The sequence below is a fragment of the Panicum virgatum genome, chromosome 5K (genome assembly GCF_016808335.1).
Source record: "Panicum virgatum strain AP13 chromosome 5K, P.virgatum_v5, whole genome shotgun sequence".
NCBI lineage: Eukaryota > Viridiplantae > Streptophyta > Magnoliopsida > Poales > Poaceae > Panicum > Panicum virgatum.
This window is the reverse complement of record NC_053140.1, coordinates 45,578,250-45,600,449: the sequence shown is the minus strand read 5'-3', so window position 1 is coordinate 45,600,449 and position 22,200 is coordinate 45,578,250. Positions and strand designations below refer to the sequence as shown.

General features: G+C 53.4%; 1 protein-coding gene across 1 annotated transcript; it reads right to left on the bottom strand.

Moving 5' to 3' along the window:
• Positions 1–21,287: 21,287 nt before the first annotated feature.
• LOC120710706 (germin-like protein 1-2) lies at positions 21,288–21,932 on the bottom strand. The gene has a single exon (XM_039996302.1). It carries the CDS (start codon positions 21,930–21,932, stop codon positions 21,288–21,290), a length of 645 nt encoding a protein of 214 aa, XP_039852236.1.
• Positions 21,933–22,200: the final 268 nt, after the last annotated feature.

The following is a 22,200-nucleotide window of genomic DNA, read 5'->3' as shown; positions in this document are numbered from 1 at the left end:
AGAAGGGGAAGTTGACACCGTACCATATGGTGTTGATAATGATGTTGGTCACAGGGTCAAAGTATCCGTAACAATGTCCAGCCATAAGAAGAGCGTGAGTGAGTTGAATTCGCAGGGGCATTATGGCAAGTGCCTTGGCTGTGTTCACTTCTTAAATTTCTCTCTCCATACTTCACTATTCACCTATCACATCAAATCTTTTATCTTATGTATGGAGTATTAAATGTAGATAAATAAAAAAACTAATTTCATAGTTTTGATGTACACGACGAGACGAATCTTTTGAGCCTAGTTAGGTCATGGTAGGACAATAATTACCACAAACAAACGAAAAATGCTACAGTGTACCACAGTGTCTGATGTGATCCTTTTTACCACTATTTTACGGATCTAAACACAACCTTGATGTAAAAGGCATGGATGGTGTCACCCAGACACAGCTTCAAGGACATTATGTGCTCGCATGGAGAGGATGCAGCATCAGAATCAATAATTGGAGGAACACACAGCTTGAACCTCGAGGACATTAGTACCCTGTTTGGTTACAAATAGTTCTTGGGCTAATTTTAATCCAGTGGCTAAAACTTTTAGCCCCTACCTATTTAGTTTATGGGACTAAAGGGACTACAAGTCATTAAATGAAGTGCACAAAGTACTTTTATACCCCTGCATGCATGCAAATGAAAGCCTCACACTTTACTGGGGAATCGTGAGTGGACCCTGAGATAGGGTGGAATAATTCCCAAAAAGCTCCTCTTGATGGACTTCTCAAGTTTTAGCCCCAACAGACTTTTAGCCCCCCCCAAAAAATATCTCCTGTTTGGTTTTTTAGACTCAAAAGTCCCAGGAACTTATGCAAAAGTCCCTGAAACCAACAGGGTCTAGGTGCTCGCATGAAAAGGCCATTGCTTCATCAGAATCAATAATTGTACCAGCAGGCGGAACGCACATTCTGACCCGATCCAAGCACTTGGTTAGCTGCTCTTTGTCTGAACCTCGCTGCTCCAGGTCAGAGATGTGGAGATATTGAGAGTGGCCGTGATCGTCGCCACGGAGGATGATGATTTGGGCCGTGTGGCGGCATTCCCCAATGCAGGTTTGAAGTCTCAACAATGTGGTGCCATCTGATGAGTAACTGGCACATCTTGTGGCTTGACTGGGAGGGGACCAGAAGTACATGTTGACCGGTGGGCAGGACGGCGGCCATTGCGAGGCCAAGAGTGTCTTGATTTTCGAGACGTCGGAGGAGCTGAGCACCTCCGTTCCCCGTAGCCTGCCCATCACGTCAGAGAAAAGGTCAGGGGGGTACCCCGCAGTCATGAGCCGCGCGAGGACGTCGGGTGCGGGATGATCTCTTTGCGCCGCGATCCAGAGGGCGCGCTTGGTCCTGCCAGTTGCCACCATCGAGGAGCATGCGCCGTCGTGGTGGCTGATCCGAACGGCGGTCGTAGTGGACGAGATCGATGGCCAGGGAGAGGTCGTAGGAGGCCAGGTGGAGGTAGCGCATGGCCTGCTCCTCGGAGAGGTACCGGAAGTAGGTAGTCATGAAGGCGCGGAGGCCGTTGTAGGAGTGGTGGGCCACCGCCGCCGCCGTCCATGTGCAGGGGCTGGGGACCCAGCGGGGCTCGGGCGACCATTTGGGCTGCAACAGGAGGGAGTCCTCCTCGTGGACGAGGAGGCCGACGGCGTTGAGGATGATGTTGGTGACGGGGTCGGCGAGGCCGATGCAGTTGGCGCAGCCCCAGCAGATGCAGTCGACGAGCTCCGGGATCTCGGGCAGCCGCCGCTGCGCCTCAATGAAGAATTCCTTGATGATATTATTGATCGCGGTGGAATCGTGGTGAGCAGCATGGTCGATGGGGGGTTTCCGCATCCCCTTCTCCATGTGGAAGCAGGAGAAGGGCCCCGTCCCCATGCCCGGCAACCAATCTCCGCCGCTGCCCTTCATTGTTTGCTGGATTTGCTAGGGTTGGCCGCTATCGTCGTAGATGCCAGTTTTAAAAATGCTCCTATGTATTTGCCACCGCATGCAGTTGAACTCCTACGCATTTGCCATTTTAGCTGAGCTGGCACGCCACACAGTCAGCCAACATGGCCGCGCTTCTCCCGCTGCTGGCTCTCTCTCCACCCACTCGCTGACATGTGGGTCCTATCGGTCAGGGTCTTCTTCAACCTCTGGCTGCTGCTGGAGCCGCTCGCTGACACGCGGCGGCGACCATGGACCGGCTACTGCTGGAGCAGCTCGCCGGGGAGGCGCTGCGGGAGCTGCTGGGCGCGGTGCGGGGCACCCTCTTCTGCCGCTCCACCGCCGAGCGCCTGCGCTGGAGTGTTGAGCCGTTGCTGCCGCTTGTGCAGGGCCTCGGCCCGGACTCCCGGGATTTGTTTCCAAGGTGGGGTTAGTTCCCAGTAACGGCGCCAGAAATGCGTGTTGACATTCCTTATCGTAATCACTAGGAACAGGGGTGTTAAGCCCATCCCTAGCAACTGCACCAAGGATTGCTACTCTCGTGGTATAGTCTATACGATTATAGATGGGATCCGCAAGCGCACGGATATACCGTTGTAGTATTTCACCCGAAGAGTAAGGGTATCATTATTTATATGTTCCCAAAGGATGGCAGTGGCAAAGGTACTGTGCTTAACATTAATCATGACATTGTTTCTCAAGTAATAGGCAAAACTCTAGCAGGGGTAAGTTATGATAAAGAAGATAAATAAGGGTAATGTGGCATGATCACACATCCAACACCCAAAGAAGAAAGAAAGAACAAAAGAAAAAAAAACAAACTAAATTATCCTATGTTAAGTTAGTTGGAGCTTAGGCTAGGTTAGGGGTCCTAGTGTATCTATTCAAAGCAGAGGTTATGTTAGAACATGGTTAGGGCTGCAAGTGCCAGGAAATTGGGACAGCGGGGAGAAGGTCCCGCAGTGGAGAACGTCCAGTCCCGTTACCTCTTTGCATGAACTCCTACATCGAACCCGAATGTCGGGGAGTGCGCTAAACGCAACACCACTGTTACGCCAGACGGACATAGCTGTCATGTCATGTCGTCTACCCCAATCACACCACGAAGCACGATCATATCCGAAGGATCCCACATACTCGAGCACCACGCCCGTGTACGAGGTCACTTGAAGCGTCCCCTCGTGAGAGAAGACTTAAATGTGATACAAAGCACCAGTCCCAGGAGGCTGATGCCACATTTATTACATCAGATGGTTCAAAACCGTACAAACCTTGGAGGACACTCGATACAGATGATGATAATTATTAACCAAGCTACAACATAACACCAGACTGCAAACCACATAGGGTCCACTACGGGCTCAGAGTACTGCGACAGCGGAGGCATCTCAACGGGGCCGGTTCCACAAGCAAGGTTGGGTGTAGAACGATAACCCTACTCGGCGTCGTCTGGAACGAAATCCGGGTCTTCTTCTGTAAAAAGTGAGAATGGGGTGAGTACGAACGTACTCAGCAAGTCCAACCACACCCACGGAGGGGTTAAATCAGGATAATATGCATAGGTAAATCAAGGATAAGGTTGTGGCTTAATTTGCAGAAAAACGATATTTTATGCAGGGGTTTGCTTTAAAGAAAACCTTTATGAAAATCCATTTCTAAAGTAACACGGAGTTTCCAATTTTTAAACTGCCACCGGACTCCCCGTCCGTCGTAGCACACGGCACAACTGCCGGACACAATTCCAAAACAACTCACACCAGCCCATCCCATGAAACACTAGTTATGTGACCACACCGTAACTCGCCCAATACCGTGGGCAAGGCTATTCGAATAGATTCTTGACTCTGCAGAGGTGTGCAACTTTACCCACAAGTAGGATACCACAACTCGAACACCGTCGTGTCGGTGTAGATCCCAACATAGCCATTACCCACCATAGCTAAGCCTGACTAGCCATCACGGGATGTACCAAGGGGTCATCGACCGTTCACTTAGGTATAACCGGGCATAAGTCACTCGGGGCTTATCCCTTTTCCTTAGTCACCCGTCGCTCTCAGCTCTCCTGATGGCTATCACACCAACTAGTGGGATTTATGCTACGCCGTTGCCCATTCAACGGTCGAGTGGTTTGCACGATAATGGAGTTAGGTGAGATGACACACCAACTCGGTCCTTAGACACGACAAGATGGATATCTCCCTCCTTGCTCTGCCACACAGGCACAAGCACACCAATCGACAAATCACACAGAAATGCCGTCCATCTCGTCCATACTCATCTTTCGAAATCCACATTTTATCCCTTCCCACACGCACACATTTTCTTTATCAAATAAATCATATTATGAGTAAAGTCCTAAGCGTTCTAATATCGATTAACGTCCAAGCAAAATCAGACATTAATCTAGGTGGTCAAGGAATGGTCATCACAAATCAAGGGGTGGCTATCCAACCGTGTTTTCATGCAAGTAAAACATATGCAACTTTATAAAACAGGCCATTGGGTTGTGTTTATAAAAACTAGGACAGAAACATGCATCAAAGGATGGGATTGAACTTGCCGTCTTCGAAGCCTTCGGGGAAGTCCTGTCCTTCGGGCTCGGGGTCGTGGAACTGATCCTCGTTCCCTTGCTCGTAGAACTGCTCGTTAGCGGGCTCTCCTTCGTTCACACCGCGATCTAAAGCACACACAATAAGCATCCAATCAGTACAAAGACCTATCGTTGAGCTCGAATCGGAAACACATAAAATATGGAGAGAGAAGTAACATCTTTGAGTGGTTTCCTAAAGGCATGGCCAAGACTTAGTTACGAGAGGCGTGGTAAAGTTTCGGGTTGATCAGAGGTCGTTTGTTACATGAAATGATGGGCTTTATAAGGGTTTGTGGGTCGGTTAAGAGGTCAGGGGCCTAGTTGTAAAAAAAATCTTGAGTAGGCAGGGGTCTGTTTGTAATTTTTGGGAGCTTTTGGGTTATTCTGGAGAGGTCAGGGGTATATTTGAGATTAGGTTTATATTGGAATAGGGTTTATTTGCAAATATACTAAAGGTGGGGGTATTTCTGCAAAAAGGCAAAAATGATGGAAGGTTTCTTTAAGAAACAAAGGAAAGGGGGGGAGGGTTTTTTGGCAAAATCGCCATCACTGTCGACTCCCTCCCACGCTGGGAGGAAACAGGGGAGGTCGCCGTGGGGTCGGCCGGCGGCGGCCAATCCGGCCATCCAGGGCCCGGGCGGCGGCCGAGGAGGGAGTGAGGGGAAAAGGGGCTAGGGGCACGTGGGTTCGATTCCCGTGCTCACCTCGGCCTGGGGTGTAGCGGCGAGGGTAGGCGGAGGTGGCTAACGCGAGCCGCGGCGGCGGCGTTGATGGTGTGACGGCGGCGCTGCGGGACCGAGGGAGCTGGGGCGGCGTGGGTTGCCGCGGAGCCCGGGCCCTTTTATAGCCGATGTAGGTCGGTTGGGGGGGGGGTGGTCGGGGCCGCGGCGTGGTTCCGCGACTCATAATGGCGGGGCGCTTGATGCGGCGCACAGTGGCGAAAGCGTTCGGCAAATGGAGCGCGGCGGCACTGGGCACGTGGGGTGATGGCACCTTGCGCGGCAAGCGGCGTGAGCGCAGGCGGCGGCCTGGCGGTGGCGCAAGCGGCAAGCGGCGCGGCTGGCCCGGCCGCGTGGAGCACGCGTGGTACGGGCGTGCGCGTGAACGGAGGGCAGCCGAGCGGGGCGCGTCACGGCGCGTGCGCGGCCGGCGAGCGTCGCGTCGTGGCTCAGCACGCGGAGCGTCGGGCGGCGCGGTGATGGCGGGGCACAGCGAGCACGCGGGGCGAGCACGTGGGCCGCAGGCCCGTGGGGTCGGCCGGGCGCGGGCAAGCGGCTTGGTGCGGCGCGGCCGTCGCGGCTCGGCACGCCGAGCGCTGCGTGTGCGTGCACGGGCGCACGGGCAAGCCCGGGGCGACGCGCGGGAGAGCGTGAGCCGCAGGCCGGGAGCAGGGCGCTACGTGCACGGGTGGGGAACGCGGCCGAGCGGAGCAGGAGGCGGCCGGAGCTGGGAGGCAGGCAGCGCGGCCGGGCGCGGGGGAAAGGGGCCGGCCTGGCGGGCTCGGGGCGAGCGGGAGTGAGGCAGAGGAGGGAGAAGGGAAAGGAGGGAGGGAGAGAAAAGAAAAAGGAAAAAGAGAAAAGGGGAAAAAGAAATGAGAAAAAGGAAAAAGAATTAGAGAAAAAGAAAATGGGAGAGAGAGGGAAAGGATAAAGGAAGGAGGGGGGGGCGGTGCGCGCCAGCGGCGACTGCGGCCGCGGTCGGCCACGCGGGGGCGGGCCACGGGAGATGGGGCACGCGGCCGAGAAGGAAGGAGAGAGGGAAAAAGGAGGGGCGGGATTCGCGGCGGCCGGTCACGACGCATCGCGTTGGGTGGGAAAAAGACGGGACGCGGATTGAATTCGGGTGTCGGGTTGCTTGGGGGAGGTTCTGGGGATTAGGGTTCAGGGTTTGAGGGGAGTCGAGCTCAACGAAAGACAACTTTAGCGCATGATTTATTTAGTGGATTTTCGGGATGTTACAAACCTACCCCACTTAAACTGAATCTCGTCCTCGAGATTCGGCTGGTTCCTAAACAGGTGAGGAAATTCCTTCTTCAGGGCGTCTTCGCGTTCCCATGTCGCTTCTTCCACACCGTGCCTGCTCCATTGGACTCTGCAGATTCGTACCTCGGAATTTCTGGTCCTTCTGGTGACAGTGTCGAGAATCTTGACTGGTACTTCTTGATATCGTAGGTCTGGCTGTAGATCTATCGTTTCTACTGGCACGTGCTCCGCCTCGGGTACTCTCAAACATCTTCTTAGCTGTGAGACGTGGAACACTGGATGTATATCTGACATTTCTTCTGGCAGTTCCAAACGGTACGCTACTGCTCCAACTTTCTTCAGAACTCGGTATGGTCCAATGTACCGAGGGGCTAATTTTCCTTGTACCTGAAATCTTCGGGTTCCTCGAATGGGTGATACCTTGAGATACACGAAATCTCCTGGGTTGAAGCTTATCTCGCGTCTCTTCTTGTCGGCGTAGCTCTTTTGTCGAGACTGGGCTGCTTTCAGCTTTTCTCTAATCTCGGCAACTCTTTCTTCTGCTTCCTTTATGAGTGCGGGGCCGACTAGGGCACGTTCTCCAACTTCTGACCACATCAGAGGGGTTCTGCATTTTCTTCCGTAGAGAGCTTCAAAAGGTGACATGCCCAAGCTTGCTTGGTACCCGTTGTTGTACGAGAACTCGGTATAGGGTAGACTCTGCTCCCAATCTTTGCCATAAGTGAGGACGCATGCTCTCAACATATCTTCCATAATCTGGTTTACTCTTTCTGTCTGGCCATCTGTTTGCGGGTGATAAGCGGAACTAAAGTCTAGCTTGGTGCCCATGGCTTTATGCAAACTTTTCCAGAATCTAGAGGTGAACTGGGTCCCTCTATCTGAAACAATTCGACTGGGCACACCATGCAACTTCACTATATTTTCCACGTAAAGCTTGGCTAGCTTCTCTCCGCCGTAGTTGGTACGTACGGGTATGAAGTGAGCCGCTTTAGTGAGTCGGTCCACTATTACCCATATGGAATCGTGTCCTTTCTGGGTTCTGGGCAGTCCTACCACAAAATCCATCCCTATTTCATCCCATTTCCAAACCGGAATGGGTAGGGGCTGCAACAATCCTGCCGGCTTCTGGTGTTCAGCTTTGATTCTCTGGCAAGTATCGCAATGGGCGACAAATCGTGCAATATCTGCCTTCATCCCATTCCACCAATATTTCTGTTTTAAGTCCATATACATCTTGGTGGATCCTGGGTGAATAGAGTAGGCTGAGTTGTGGGCTTCATCCATGATTATTTGCCTGAAATCTCCCTTCTGGGGCACACAAATTCTATCTTTGTACCACAATGTTCCCCTATTATCCACTCTAAAGTCTGGTGCCTTATTTTCTCCGGTTTGCTTCCGGATTTCCATCAGTCCCTTGTCCGCTCTCTGGGCTTTCCTGATTCGTTCTTCTAGAGTGGATTGAACGTTCAGCGCTTGGCTGGAACCTCGAGGGACAATGTGCACATTTAATCGTGCCATTTCCTCTCGTAAATGGTCATTCTTGGGCCCGTAAGATTTCCGACTTAGGGCATCGGCTACTACATTGGCTTTACCTGGGTGATAATGAATCTCCAAATTATAATCTTTGACTAATTCCAGCCATCTTCTCTGCCTCAGGTTTAGGTCTGGTTGGGTGAAGATATACTTCAGACTTTTATGATCGGTAAAGATTTCGCACTTATTTCCAATCAAATAGTGCCTCCAGATCTTAAGTGCGTGCACTACGGCTGCAAGCTCCAAATCATGAGTCGGGTAATTTTGCTCATGAGTCCTGAGCTGTCGGGAAGCATATGCAACGACTTTCCCATCTTGCATCAGCACACATCCCAATCCTTGTCGGGACGCATCACAATAGATGACAAAATCCCGATGAATATCCGGCAGGGTTAGCACTGGGGCTGTCGTCAATCTTTGCTTCAACTCCTGGAAACTTCTTTCACACGACTCCGTCCAGGTGAATTTCTTCTCTTTCTTGAGCAGCTCTGTCATGGGCCGGGCTATCTTAGAAAATCCCTCAATAAATCTCCGATAGTACCCAGCTAATCCGAGGAAACTCCTGATCTCACTGACATTGGTTGGTTGCTGCCAGTTGGATACTGCTTCGACCTTCTCGGGGTCTACTGCCACTCCTTCCGCGGTCAAGATATGACCAAGGAAGGCTACTTTCTCCAGCCAGAACTCACACTTGCTGAATTTGGCGTATAGCCTGTGCATTCTTAACTTCTCCAGAACTACTCTCAGGTGTTGCTCGTGCTCTTGAATACTCTTTGAGTAAATAAGTATGTCGTCAATGAAAACTACGACAAACTTATCTAGTTCGTCCATAAACACTTTGTTCATGAGGTTCATGAAATAGGCCGGTGCATTTGTCAGTCCAAATGACATTACTGTGAACTCAAACTGTCCGTATCGGGTGACAAAGGCTGTCTTCGGAATGTCGCTTTCCCTAATCTTGAGCTGAAAATATCCGGACCTTAGGTCAATCTTGGAAAAGTACCTGGCTCCTTTTAGCTGGTCAAAAAGGTCATCGATTCTGGGAAGAGGGTACTTGTTCTTAATAGTGACTTCGTTCAGTGCTCGATAATCAACGCACAACCTCATACTTCCATCCTTTTTCTTGACAAATAGAACCGGGGCTCCCCAAGGTGACGAACTTGGCCTGATGAAGCCAATCCGTTGTAACTCCTCTAGTTGTTTCTTTAACTCTGCCAACTCAGAGGCTGCCATCCTGTAGGGTCTCTTGGCTATGGGGGCGGTTCCAGGAACAAGATCAATGACAAATTCTATGTCCCTATCTGGTGGCATACCGGGAAGTTCTTCAGGAAAGACATCGGGGTACTCACTCACTACTGGGACTTCTTCCAAGGACTTGGCTTCCATGCTAAACACCATCGGGTTTGCTCCACTTTCCCGGGTGTGACAGGTCACTCGGACTCCCTCTGGGTTTGTTAGGTGGACTACCTTGTCCTTACAACCTATGAGGCCATTGTGTTTGCTCAGCCAATCCATTCCGAGGATCACATCTATCCCTTCTGACTTAAGTACTACTAGATCTACTAGAAACTCTACCCCACTTAAATTAATCCTTACCCGTAGACAACCCAGTTGACACCTGATGTCTCCTCCGGGCGTCCGGGTTAATAGGGGTGTTTTTAGTAGTACTGTAGGTATTTTATGTTTCTCCACAAAACTTGAGGATATGAATGAGTGTGATGCTCCAGAATCGAACAGTACTGTTGCAAGAGTTGAGCTAACTAGGTACTCACCGAGTACAACGCCCTGGGCTCCTTGAGCTTCCTGTGCGTCGATGTGGTTGACGCGGGCTCGTCCAAAAGACTGCTGGGGTTGCCTCTGCTGGTTGTTGTTGTTGTTGCTGTTGCCACGGAGGGGCACTCGGTTGGCACCGGTCAGCACTGGCTTGGGTCCGTTCACTGTGTTGGAGAAAGCTGAAGTGGCTGGCTTGTTTTTGGCATAAGGGCAGTCGGCGATGAAGTGCCCTGTCTCTCGGCAGTTGAAACAGGCCCTCACATTGCTGTTGTTATTGGTGACCTGGCTCGCATTATTCTGTGAGGCCCTCATGGTGTTCTGGCTTCTGGGCTGTGTGTTAGGGGCCCGTGGTCCTGTTGCTTGCGACTGAGTTCTGTACTGCATTGGGGCTTGGGACCTTGGTGCATTGTAACTGAAGCTTCTGGCCTTCTGGGAACGATCCTGCTGGCGGGCCTTACTCTCCAGGAACTTGCGCTTGTTATCCTTTCTTTCATCACTCTTGGCCTTCTCAGTGAGGATTGCCTTGTTCATCAGGGTGTTGAAGTCAGGATAGATTTGAGGGGTGAGCAGGGTCCTGAGTTCTGGATTTAGTCCTTTCTTGAACATATCCTGCTTCTTCTCGTCGTCGTTCACTTCTTCTGGTGCATAGCGAGCCAATTCCATAAACTGGTGTGTATACTACTCTACCGTCATATTCCCCTGCTGAAGTGCGCGGAATTCATCTGCCTTGCGCTTCATGGTAGCTGAAGGGATGTGATAGCGGCGGAACTCTCTCACGAATTCATTCCAGGTGATGGTGGAGGCATCTCTGGCAGCAGCGCAGTAATTTTCCCACCAGGCTAAGGCAGTCCCGGTGAGTTGATGTGCTGCCAGGAGGACTTTATCCCGATCTTGGCACCCAAACGGCTCGAGCTTCCTCTGGATCACGCGGAGCCAGTCATCTGCGTCCAAGGGGTTGCTGGATCCGGCAAAAGTGGGTGGCTTGGCCCTCAGAAAAGCTGTTAGCTTGTCGTTGAAGGTCTGCTCTCGTGGCTGCCTGTTCATTAGAGCATTGGCCAGTGTCTCCAGTATGAGAGTCTGGTTATGGATCACTTGTGCCAGGTCCACGAAGGGTGGTGGTGGTGGTAGCTGTGCATCCTGATTTTCTCCTCTGCCCTGACTCACTTCTTGTTCTTCCTGAGGGTGGTTTTGCCCGTTAAGGCGCACTCCTGCGTCAGCAGCTGCAGGATCCCTGACGCGGGAGGCCCTTGTGACGCTTCGGGAAACCATCTGCAGATTTGGTAGGGTTTTTGTGAGATTGGGATTAGGTGATGTTTAAGTTATTTAATTCGTATTTTTGAAAAAGGCAGAATTAACCTTCTGCCGAAAGGCACACACAACAAGCACACAACAAGGCAAACAAGCAACTTATACTAAAGCGAGGTAGGGTACAACACGGAAACACGACTAGAACGCGTACTACAAGTCCAGGTACAGGTTCAAACTAAGGGTACAACTTAAACCGAAAGGGCTAGAAGGGTACAACAATAGGGTAGGGTTGGACACTCTACTCGCGGGGCGAGTCTTCTTCTGGGGTGATACGAGCTTCCGGGGAAACAAACGGCTCGTCGTCCTCCGGGTTCCCATTCTCTTGGGGCTGAGCAGCTTCCGGGGAAACAAACGGCTCGTCGTCCTCCGGGTTCCCCATTCTCTTGGGCTGAGCACAACGTCCTTTCTCTGACAGCAGTAGACCCTTCGGGGTTCTCGGGTGGAGCTCGAGGGCTTCCAAAGAGCGTTCCCCATCCTATGACGGGTGTCCCAAGTAGAACATGATCTTCTCCGATGGCCGGAACTGGGGTCCCACTTCTGGTCCATTCTTGCATGCGCCGGTCGCGGGCATTGTCTGAGACTCTCCCTGTGCAACCGCCTCACTGCTGATCGCGGCCGCGGCTCTTGCCTCGGCTTGGGCTGCTCGGACCTGTTTGGAGTCCTCACTGCGAGTTCAGCTTGCTCACACGATGGTCTGCTCCCTCAGCAGGTGGGCCTGCTCATCGAAGAGTTGATCCAAAGCGGCCAAATAGTTACCACTTGGTACAAAGGGTCTGCTTCATGGCGGCGCCGTTCCAGGCTTCTCATGCGGGCTTCCCAAACATGGGGTTCTGATGGCCGGCGGAAAGAACCTCATTGGCGTGGGTGCTAGGTGTTCTTCGAAAATCCGACATAGGTACCGAAGTGCCTTTCTGACAGCCAAGGGATAGGTGTCTTGGTGCCTAAATCCCGTAGCGGTCACTCGCCATGACTGGATGTTGGGGTGGCGCTCACTTCTGGCGATGACAATGATCACCCTGCAGCGGAGAGTGCCATGATGCTCGTACTCTCTGCTGTAGTACCTTGGGCGTTCCGTAATGCCAAGGCTTTCCAGGGCGTTGATCAACAGGCTGGGGAAGCCAGGTGCAGCTTGGCAGTCGCCCTGGGTCCATCCTTCCTCAGCCATCTGAAAATAAAGATAGAGTGAATATCTTGCGCGAATATTTGCGGTACACAAAAGGGGTAGATGGTTTTTATTTATGGCATCATGATGGGGTACAACTTCATGGGTACATGATTATTAGAGCAAAGGTTCTAGCTTAGAGACTACTCCCATCATGGGGATTCTTCCTCAATTCTAAAGGAGCGCTTCTTCAGTGGAAGGTACTGATCCATCACATCATCCTCGGTCTGAGTTCCTTTATCCCAGTGGGTTTCTTCGGGTTCTTCTTCTTCAGTCTGAGTGCCAACGTCCCAATGGGTTTCCATGGGTTCTTCCTCTTCTTCGTCTTCCTCTATCCATCCACCTATTCCCCAGCGAGCCTCGTACCTCCGCATCTGAGCTTGGAGAGCGGCCAGCGAGTTCTCAGCACGTGCGGCCCTTGTCCGCTGCTCCTATAATTCTGCCTCTTTTTCATCCATTTGGACTTGGAGAGCAGCCAAGGAATACTCGGCGTGGAAAGTCCTCGACCGTTGTTCCTCCATCTCCTGGGTTGCTTTTTCTGCTCTGTGGACCTGCTGTTTCAGTTGTGCTGCTTGCTCGCGATAGAGCTCATCCAGGCCGGTGAGGTAGATGGACAGGTGGGATACAGTGTCTTCCAGATCTTCTTCTTCCCTCCCGAGTCCTCTCATTCGGGCGATCCAGGTGCGTCCTCTTCCTTCAGTTGGCGGGAAGAATCCCATAGGAGTCCGCTGAAGGTGATGTTTGTAGATCATTCGGAGCCGTCGCAGGGCTTTACGGGCGGCTTTCCGATAGGTGTCCGGGAAACGGAATCCAGTGGTGGAGATGAACCAAGGGTCCACATCAGGGTAGCGGGTGCTCCTTGCTATGAAGATCATCAGGTCACACCGAAGAGTGCCCTTGGAGTCGTACTCCCGGTAAAGAAACTCTGGCGGATCCACAACTCTAATGCGTTCCAGGCTGAGTATCAACAACTTAGGAAGGCCGGGCTCTGCGAAACAGATTCCGCCGATCCATCCATTGTCAGCCATCTGGAACAGGGCAAGAACCAAGGGTAAGTATTTGTGTGAGGAAAGGATTAAGGATAGAAAAGTCCTAAGGTAAAGGGTCTAAAAACGGGTTTCGCTCCTAGGGTCACGTCCTACGGCCAACCTACGGCTCTGATACCACCTGAAGCGTCCCCTCGTGAGAGAAGACTTAAATGTGATACAAAGCACCAGTCCCAGGAGGCTGATGCCACATTTATTACATCAGATGGTTCAAAACCGTACAAACCTTGGAGGACACTCGATACAGATGATGATAATTATTAACCAAGCTACAACATAACACCAGACTGCAAACCACATAGGGTCCACTACGGGCTCAGAGTACTGCGACAGCGGAGGCATCTCAACGGGGCCGGTTCCACAAGCAAGGTTGGGTGTAGAACGATAACCCTACTCGGCGTCGTCTGGAACGAAATCCGGGTCTTCTTCTGTAAAAAGTGAGAATGGGGTGAGTACGAACGTACTCAGCAAGTCCAACCACACCCACGGAGGGGTTAAATCAGGATAATATGCATAGGTAAATCAAGGATAAGGTTATGGCTTAATTTGCAGAAAAACGATATTTTATGCAGGGGTTTGCTTTAAAGAAAACCTTTATGAAAATCCATTTCTAAAGTAACACGGAGTTTCCAATTTTTAAACTGCCACCGGACTCCCCGTCCGTCGTAGCACACGGCACAACTGCCGGACACAATTCCAAAACAACTCACACCAGCCCATCCCATGAAACACTAGTTATGTGACCACACCGTAACTCGCCCAATACCGTGGGCAAGGCTATTCGAATAGATTCTTGACTCTGCAGAGGTGTGCAACTTTACCCACAAGTAGGATACCACAACTCGAACACCGTCGTGTCGGTGTAGATCCCAACATAGCCATTACCCACCATAGCTAAGCCTGACTAGCCATCACGGGATGTACCAAGGGGTCATCGACCGTTCACTTAGGTATAACCGGGCATAAGTCACTCGGGGCTTATCCCTTTTCCTTAGTCACCCGTCGCTCTCAGCTCTCCTGATGGCTATCACACCAACTAGTGGGATTTATGCTACGCCGTTGCCCATTCAACGGTCGAGTGGTTTGCACGATAATGGAGTTAGGTGAGATGACACACCAACTCGGTCCTTAGACACGACAAGATGGATATCTCCCTCCTTGCTCTGCCACACAGGCACAAGCACACCAATCGACAAATCACACAGAAATGCCGTCCATCTCGTCCATACTCATCTTTCGAAATCCACATTTTATCCCTTCCCACACGCACACATTTTCTTTATCAAATAAATCATATTATGAGTAAAGTCCTAAGCGTTCTAATATCGATTAACGTCCAAGCAAAATCAGACATTAATCTAGGTGGTCAAGGAATGGTCATCACAAATCAAGGGGTGGCTATCCAACCGTGTTTTCATGCAAGTAAAACATATGCAACTTTATAAAACAGGCCATTGGGTTGTGTTTATAAAAACTAGGACAGAAACATGCATCAAAGGATGGGATTGAACTTGCCGTCTTCGAAGCCTTCGGGGAAGTCCTGTCCTTCGGGCTCGGGGTCGTGGAACTGATCCTCGTTCCCTTGCTCGTAGAACTGCTCATTAGCGGGCTCTCCTTCGTTCACACCGCGATCTAAAGCACACACAATAAGCATCCAATCAGTACAAAGACCTATCGTTGAGCTCGAATCGGAAACACATAAAATATGGAGAGAGAAGTAACATCTTTGAGTGGTTTCCTAAAGGCATGGCCAAGACTTAGTTACGAGAGGCGTGGTAAAGTTTCGGGTTGATCAGAGGTCGTTTGTTACATGAAATGATGGGCTTTATAAGGGTTTGTGGGTCGGTTAAGAGGTCAGGGGCCTAGTTGTAAAAAAAATCTTGAGTAGGCAGGGGTCTGTTTGTAATTTTTGGGAGCTTTTGGGTTATTCTGGAGAGGTCAGGGGTATATTTGAGATTAGGTTTATATTGGAATAGGGTTTATTTGCAAATATACTAAAGGTGGGGGTATTTCTGCAAAAAGGCAAAAATGATGGAAGTTTTCTTTAAGAAACAAAGGAAAGGGGGGGAGGGTTTTTTGGCAAAATCGCCATCCCCTTCCTCCCTCCCACGCTGGGAAACAGGGGAGGCGCCTGGGGTCGCCGGCGGCGGCCAATCCGGCCATCCAGGGCCAGGGCGGCGGCCGGGAGTGAGGGGAAAAGGGGCTAGGGGCACGTGGGTTCGATTCCCCGGCTCACCTCGGCCTGGGGTGCGGCGAGGGAGCAGGGCGACGCGAGCCGGCGGCGGCGGCGTTGATGGAGTGTGGCGGCGGCGCTGCGGGACCGGGGAGGGAGCTGGGAGCGGCGATGGGGTTGGCCGCGGAGCCCGGGGCCCTTTTATAGCCGATGTAGGTCGGTTGGGGGGGGCGTGGTCGGTGGCCGCGGCGTGGTCACCCGGCGAGCTCCGCGGACTCCATTAATGGCGGTTGGCGGCTTGATTCGCGGCGCACAGTGGCGACAAGACCGCTCGGCAGCGGCGGGAGGCGCGTCGGCCACTGTGGCACGTGGGGTGGGCTGGGCACCTGTGCGCGGCGCCAAGCGGTGTGAGCGGCGAGGCGGCGGCCTGGCGGTGGCGCAAGCGGCGAGCGGCGCGGTGGCTGGCCCGGCCGCGTGGAGCACGCGTGGTACGGGCATGCGCGTGAACGGAGGGCAGCCGAGCGGGGCGCGTCACGGCGCGTGCGCGGCTGGCGAGCGTCGCGTCGTGGCTCAGCACGCGGAGCGTCGGGCGGCGCGGCGGTGATGGCGGGGCACAGCGAGCACGCGGGGCGAGCACGTGGGCCGCAGGCCCGTGGGGTCGGCCGGGCGCGGGCAAGCGGCTTGGTGCGGCGCGGCCGTCGCGGCTCGGCACGCCGAGCACTGCGTGCGCGTGCACGGGCGCACGGGCAAGCCCGGGGCGACGCGCGGGAGAGCGTGAGCCGCAGGCCGGGAGCAGGGCGCTGCGTGCACGGGTGGGGAACGCGGCCGAGCGGAGCAGGAGGCGGCCGGAGCTGGGAGGCAGGCAGCGCGGCCGGGCGCGGGGGAAAGGGGCCGGCCTGGCGGGCTCGGGGCGAGCGGGAGTGAGGCAGAGGAGGGAGAAGGGAAAGGAGGGAGGGAGAGAAAAGAAAAAGGAAAAAGAGAAAAGGGGAAAAAGAAATGAGAAAAAGGAAAAAGAATTAGAGAAAAAGAAAATGGGAGAGAGAGGGAAAGGATAAAGGAAGGAGGGGGGGCGGTGCGCGCCAGCGGCGACTGCGGCCGCGGTCGGCCACGCGGGGGCGGGCCACGGGAGATGGGGCACGCGGCCGAGAAGGAAGGAGAGAGGGAAAAAGGAGGGGCGGGATTCGCGGCGGCCGGTCACGACGCGTCGCGTTGGGTGGGAAAAAAGACGGGACGCGGATTGAATTCGGGTGTCGGGTTGCTTGGGGGAGGTTCTGGGGATTAGGGTTCAGGGTTTGAGGGGAGTCGAGCTCAACGAAAGACAACTTTAGCGCATGATTTATTTAGTGGATTTTCGGGATGTTACATCACTGCTCTAGCGTCCCCAGGTCTCCCACCCTTCGGATGGACAAGTAAAACACTAGAGCAAGCTCAAAAGCACAGCGAACCGATATCTGTATCCGAATCATCTGGCCTAACCATATCCATCACACAACTCATGATAAACATAATCATGGATTGTTAAACTATTGAGATAGCATAACAACCATGATCAAACTCTATATTATGAATAGAGTACTGACAGAAAGAATACAAAGCCATACCGAGAGTCGAGGATCGCTCAACGACTCTGAGGACGACTTGATTCGCTAAAGGGAAACTAGCCTAGCTCCACTACCCTACACTAAGAGCAAGAGACCCTTGAGAGAGAGTGGGTGTGAAATGGGGTGTGTGTGTGTTGAGAGGGGAGTTGGGGAGGCCTATTTATACTGTTGGAGGTCGGTTCCCGCCAAATGCACATATGGAAAGAGGAGACGTGGCAGCTACTCCACCCCAAGTGCACCTGGATGGGATGCAGCCCAGGTTTAGCCGACCCCACCTGTCAGCCCTTTGATCTTATCCTTTGCATGCTGGCTGACACATGGATCCTCGTCCTTATCCACTAGTGTATCTTCCTTGGCACTCCCATTTGCTCTGTTAGGTGGGCCCTCTTTGTAAGGGTGTGATGCCGGACGTGATCTTCTGTGTAGTTGCGTGATGTCTTCGTCGTGTTTTCGTCTTATTTCACTCTTGCTCATCTGAAATCATACAAACTCCAAAATAGTTGTGGAACTAAGTTAGTGATACAAATATGTGAGTAAGGCGTATAGTTTTCCGTTATTCTTGAGTCTAGTTGACCGTCAGAATTAGCACTTAACGACCGTCAACACTAGGTTAGTGATACAAATATGTGAGTGAGAGGTATGATTTTTCTTCTTTTGTGAGTATAGTTGACGGTCAGATTTTGCACTTAAGGACCGCCAACAGTAGTAAAAGTAGGATAGTACATAGGTAGGAGGGAGCCCCCGGGCCAAGTTTCCTGAGGTGGACTCGGGTTACTTGGTTCTCATACCGAAGCGTTGGGACTCTCCCTATCTATGGGTAGAACTTACGGAGATACTCGATGTTTCAGACGTTGGGTACCTACATCCCGTCCTTGTCGGTGAGCCGGAACACTCCGGGCTACCGTTGGCTGAAAGGGAAAATGGGTCGGCTCAGTCTGGCCCACAAAGGTTCATGGCTCAACTCGGCCTGCAAGCTGCAGGCCAGCTTAGCTGCAGCTCGAGGAAAACGGCTCAAGGCCACGCAAGCTGGCTTTGGTTTAGCTCAGGCTTGGCTTGCGCTCACGGGCTGGCTTAGTCGGGTTCAGCTAGGCGACTTGGGACAACTCGGGTCAGTTGCTATGGGAACTTGGCCGGCTCGATCTAGACGGAGCGACTTGGCAGGCTTCGACTCTCGGTAGCCCAACAAATGGGCTCAGTGCTGGCGGACTTTATTCTGGGCTGGCTGGATTGGCCCGCGGTTCCATAGGCCAGAGCGTGGCTTGGGCTGAAAACTGCTAATAGGCCGGGTCATCTTCAGCTTTGTGGACCAACACTTGGCTTGGCTTGATCCGGCTCCTCCTCCCTCCTTCCTCTCTCGCTGGCAAGGTGGTCCACAACATCAGTGGCGCGGCGTCATCATCCTCCTCGCGCTCAACTCCAGCTGCCGCGGCGAGTTAAGGTGGCATGGCGACAAGGCCAGTAGGTCAAGTGTGTGCGGACACTGGCACAAGTGAGGCTAGGGCTCGATCACAGGCGTCGTGAGCGTACAGGAAAGGTCAAGGGCAAGGCAGAGGTAGAACGAGGTCAAGGCTCGTCGACATGGTGGCGAACTCAGCTCGATCCAGCGAAGACACGAATAGCATGGACATGCGGTGCCTGGGATACAGCAAGGCAAGGCTCGACGGCGGCGCGGCGACCTCCACAAGCGAGGTCATATGGCTACGGTGAGGTCTGAGACGGATGGCAAAAGGGCAAGGGGGCGGTGCAGCGCGATGGCGAGGCTACGGCGATGAGGCAGGTTTACCTCGCGAGGCTAGGGTCCGGCATGGCAAGACGACGAGGTGTAGCGTGGGCTTCGTCCAGGTTTGTGTATGTGTGTGGTGTCGCCCCCGGAGCGTTCGGCAAAATGCCCGAAAGGGGCTGGCCATGTTGCGAACACAACGACGCAGCGATGGCTTCGGTTTGGCTGTACGGTGGTCGTGTTCATGCACGCGCGGGCACTCAGGAAGCTGAGATGCGGCTCGGCCAATGGCTCGGCTCGGCCGCGCAGGTTGGCGAGGGCCAAGCTTGAGCCAATGGCTCGGCCTTGCCAAAGGCATGGCCTTTAAGCTTGGCTGAACGGGGCAAGGACATGTGCGCGGGCACCACTGAGGGAAACCTCCGATGTGGCTAATTGTAGGCAGGGACTCGCCGACATCTGAACTCGAAGGTGCAAGGAACATGAAACTTTAGACAGGTTCTGGTCGCTGAGAGCGCAATACCCTACGTCCTGTGTGTTGGTTTGTATTACGTTAGAGAATTGATATATTTTGAAAAGGTCCCTGCCCGCCCTTATATAGTTTGGGGGACATGGTTACATGGGAACCCTAGCCGAATACTAACACAGAGTCCAACTCAAATACGTTCTAGTAGTTTACTTGTATATCAATTAGTGCTACGCCTAATCGGGTAGTTACAAAAGGATAATGTACATGCCATGCGCTATCCTTTATTCCAAAATATTCTATGCATGTAAGCAGTCCCGCTGCCCCGAGTCTGACAGCTAGGGCTGCAACACGACCGGTGGCATCGACAAGCAGTAGGGCAGGGACGGCGGCGCGATGGGCTCCTGTACTAAAATCGGACGGGGACCCTAGGGCTCTGCTACAGCATATTGATCGATGACGCAATGCAACACTCCGGCAGCACAGGGGAATACAGGATGGATGGACGTTGAGCATGGGCCTACCTGTCGGCTTGGTGAAGAGAGGGGTTGTGCGATGTCCAGGAAGAGGAGAGGAGAGGAGCGGTGAGGCCATGCAGGCTGCGCGGCAACGACGACATCGGCGTTCGGGCATAAGCTTGATTGTGTCTCTTTGTGGTGGCGGCGTCTTGGTCCTCCTCGCGCGGCTCGGCGTTGGCTTCTAGCTCCGATGGGCGCCCCTCCTCCTCCTCCTCCTCTTCTTCTCTCTTCCTCCTCCTCTGCTTCTCCTCCTTCTCAGCCCTTTGCTCTGGGCGACGGTGAGACTAGGAAAACCCTAATGGGGGCGCTAGGGTTGCGACATGGCTGGGGTTTTATAGGTGCTGAGGCCAGGGTTCGCGCAAGCATCCAGCACTGGCATCGACGGCATGGACGGCCCGAGGTCGCGGTGCGGGCACCTGGCGGCCAGCGCGGCTAGGGTTTTGGGCGCTCGGGGGCTTGACACGAAGGTGCGGGTGGTTGCGGGCTGATGTGAGCAGGGCAGAGCGGCGCGGCGAGTGCGCGGGTGTGCAGGCCGCTGAGAGAGGTGGGGCGAGGCGAGGCGGAGGGGAAAGGCGAACAGGGGTGTGGAAGAGGTGAGGCTGACGCGCGGGGTCTGCTTGTCAGTGGGCATAGGCGGCAATGGCAGATTGGGCCGCGAGCGTGGCTTGGCGGGTGAGCGGGGCAGGCCGAGTTCGGGCCGGTCGGGGCGCAAATGCACGGGGACGGGCCGAACTGCCGAGTCAGGCTCAGGTGGGGTAGCAGGCCGGGTTTAGGGTAGGCGAGCTGGTCACCTTGGCCAAAAAGGCTTAGCTAGGTTGGGTTCCAGGTTTGGGTAGATTTTGGGTCTGGTCCCGGGCACGATACGGGTATGGCAGTCAACGGGTTAGCATTTGAAATTAAATTTGAAGGGCACACTCCAAATTTAATTTCCACATAATTTCAAACAAAAAATAAATCAAAATCGAATTCAATTGAATAAGGTAGATACAATAAAATTCAAGTAACTCTAAATATAGCACACTAACATTTGTATCCTTAATTTATTTCGAAATTTTAATTACTAGGAATTTAAGAAGAGCAGAAATCACACGTAAATGCATCTAATTACAGCATTACTAATAAAAATTTGAAATTCATATTTTTCGACTTTCTAACATTTTGGAAAAAATCCGGGACGTTACAGTTACACTATATGAAGTCGTGAGTTCATCTCTCAATGCAAACTGCTAGTTATATTATATTGGCACACGTACATTTACATTCAGGTCACACTTTTAGAGCATTATATAGTTTACAATTTGGCGGAAGCACCGAAGCACAGATGTGTATACAGCGATTTCAGAAACAGAGAATCATCTTCTTTTAAAAAACAAATGAATACACGCACTGGCGTGACTCTAGATGGGATAATTTAGCAGAAGATAACTGCTGTTGGACTGGTGATATTGAATGTCAGAAGCCGGCGAACTTGGATTTCATGGCGCTGACCTCGTCCTCGCCCATGAGGAACGTCTTGGTGAGCACCTCCATGGGCATGGCCGGCTTGGTTGAGAACATGGCGAACGTGGGCGTGACCACGCCGGGCGACTGGCTGTCGAACATGGCCAGGAACACGGCGTCGCCGGCGCCGGTGTTGAGCTGGAAGTGCTGCAAGCCGCGGGGCACGACGAAGAGCTCGTTCTCCCTGACCACCTTGGAGTAGAGGCGGTTGGCCGACGACGTGAAGCCGACCATGACCTCGCCGCTGAGCACCATGACGAGCTCGGAGGCGCGCGGGTGCGAGTGCGGCGGGTTGAGGCCGCCCGGCGCGAGGTCGACGCGCGTGATGGAGACGCCCAGCGTGTTGAGCCCCGGGAACGTGGACACGGTGGCGCGCGTGGAGTTGGCGCCGAACGGGTTCGCGGTGCTGGCCGCGGACGCGATGGCGGCGGAGAAGAAGTCGTCGTCCACCACGGCGGACGGCGGCTTGCACGCCCCCTGCGGGTCCGCCACGCAAAAGTCCTGGAGCGGCGTCGGGTCCGAGAGCGCGCCGGCGACGGCCGCCGCGAGCAGCAGCAGCGCTCGGAGCGCGAGAGAGGAGCGAGCAGCGGAAGCCATCAGATCGATGGGTGATCACAACTCAGAAGCTGCTCTTGGGTCCTTGTCTTGGTTGTCGTTGTTGTTGGGGATCGCAGGCCGTGCAGCGTATATATATAGCAGCCTAGCAGGCATCAGGGGAAGTGGTGGCACGGGTGGAGTTGATGTGGATGCTGATGTCCGCCGGGAGTGCAGGCGGCGGCCGGCATGGCTACTGGGTCGGAAAGCGCGTGCAGGGACGATGCTGCACGCGAGCTGGTGAGCACCGTATTACCCCTAGCAGCTCATG

What these genes read in the sequence shown, in the direction of transcription:
- LOC120710706 (XM_039996302.1), bottom strand. Translation starts at nt 21,932, where the DNA reads ATGGCTTCCGCTGCTCGCTCCTCTCTCGCGCTCCGAGCGCTGCTGCTG.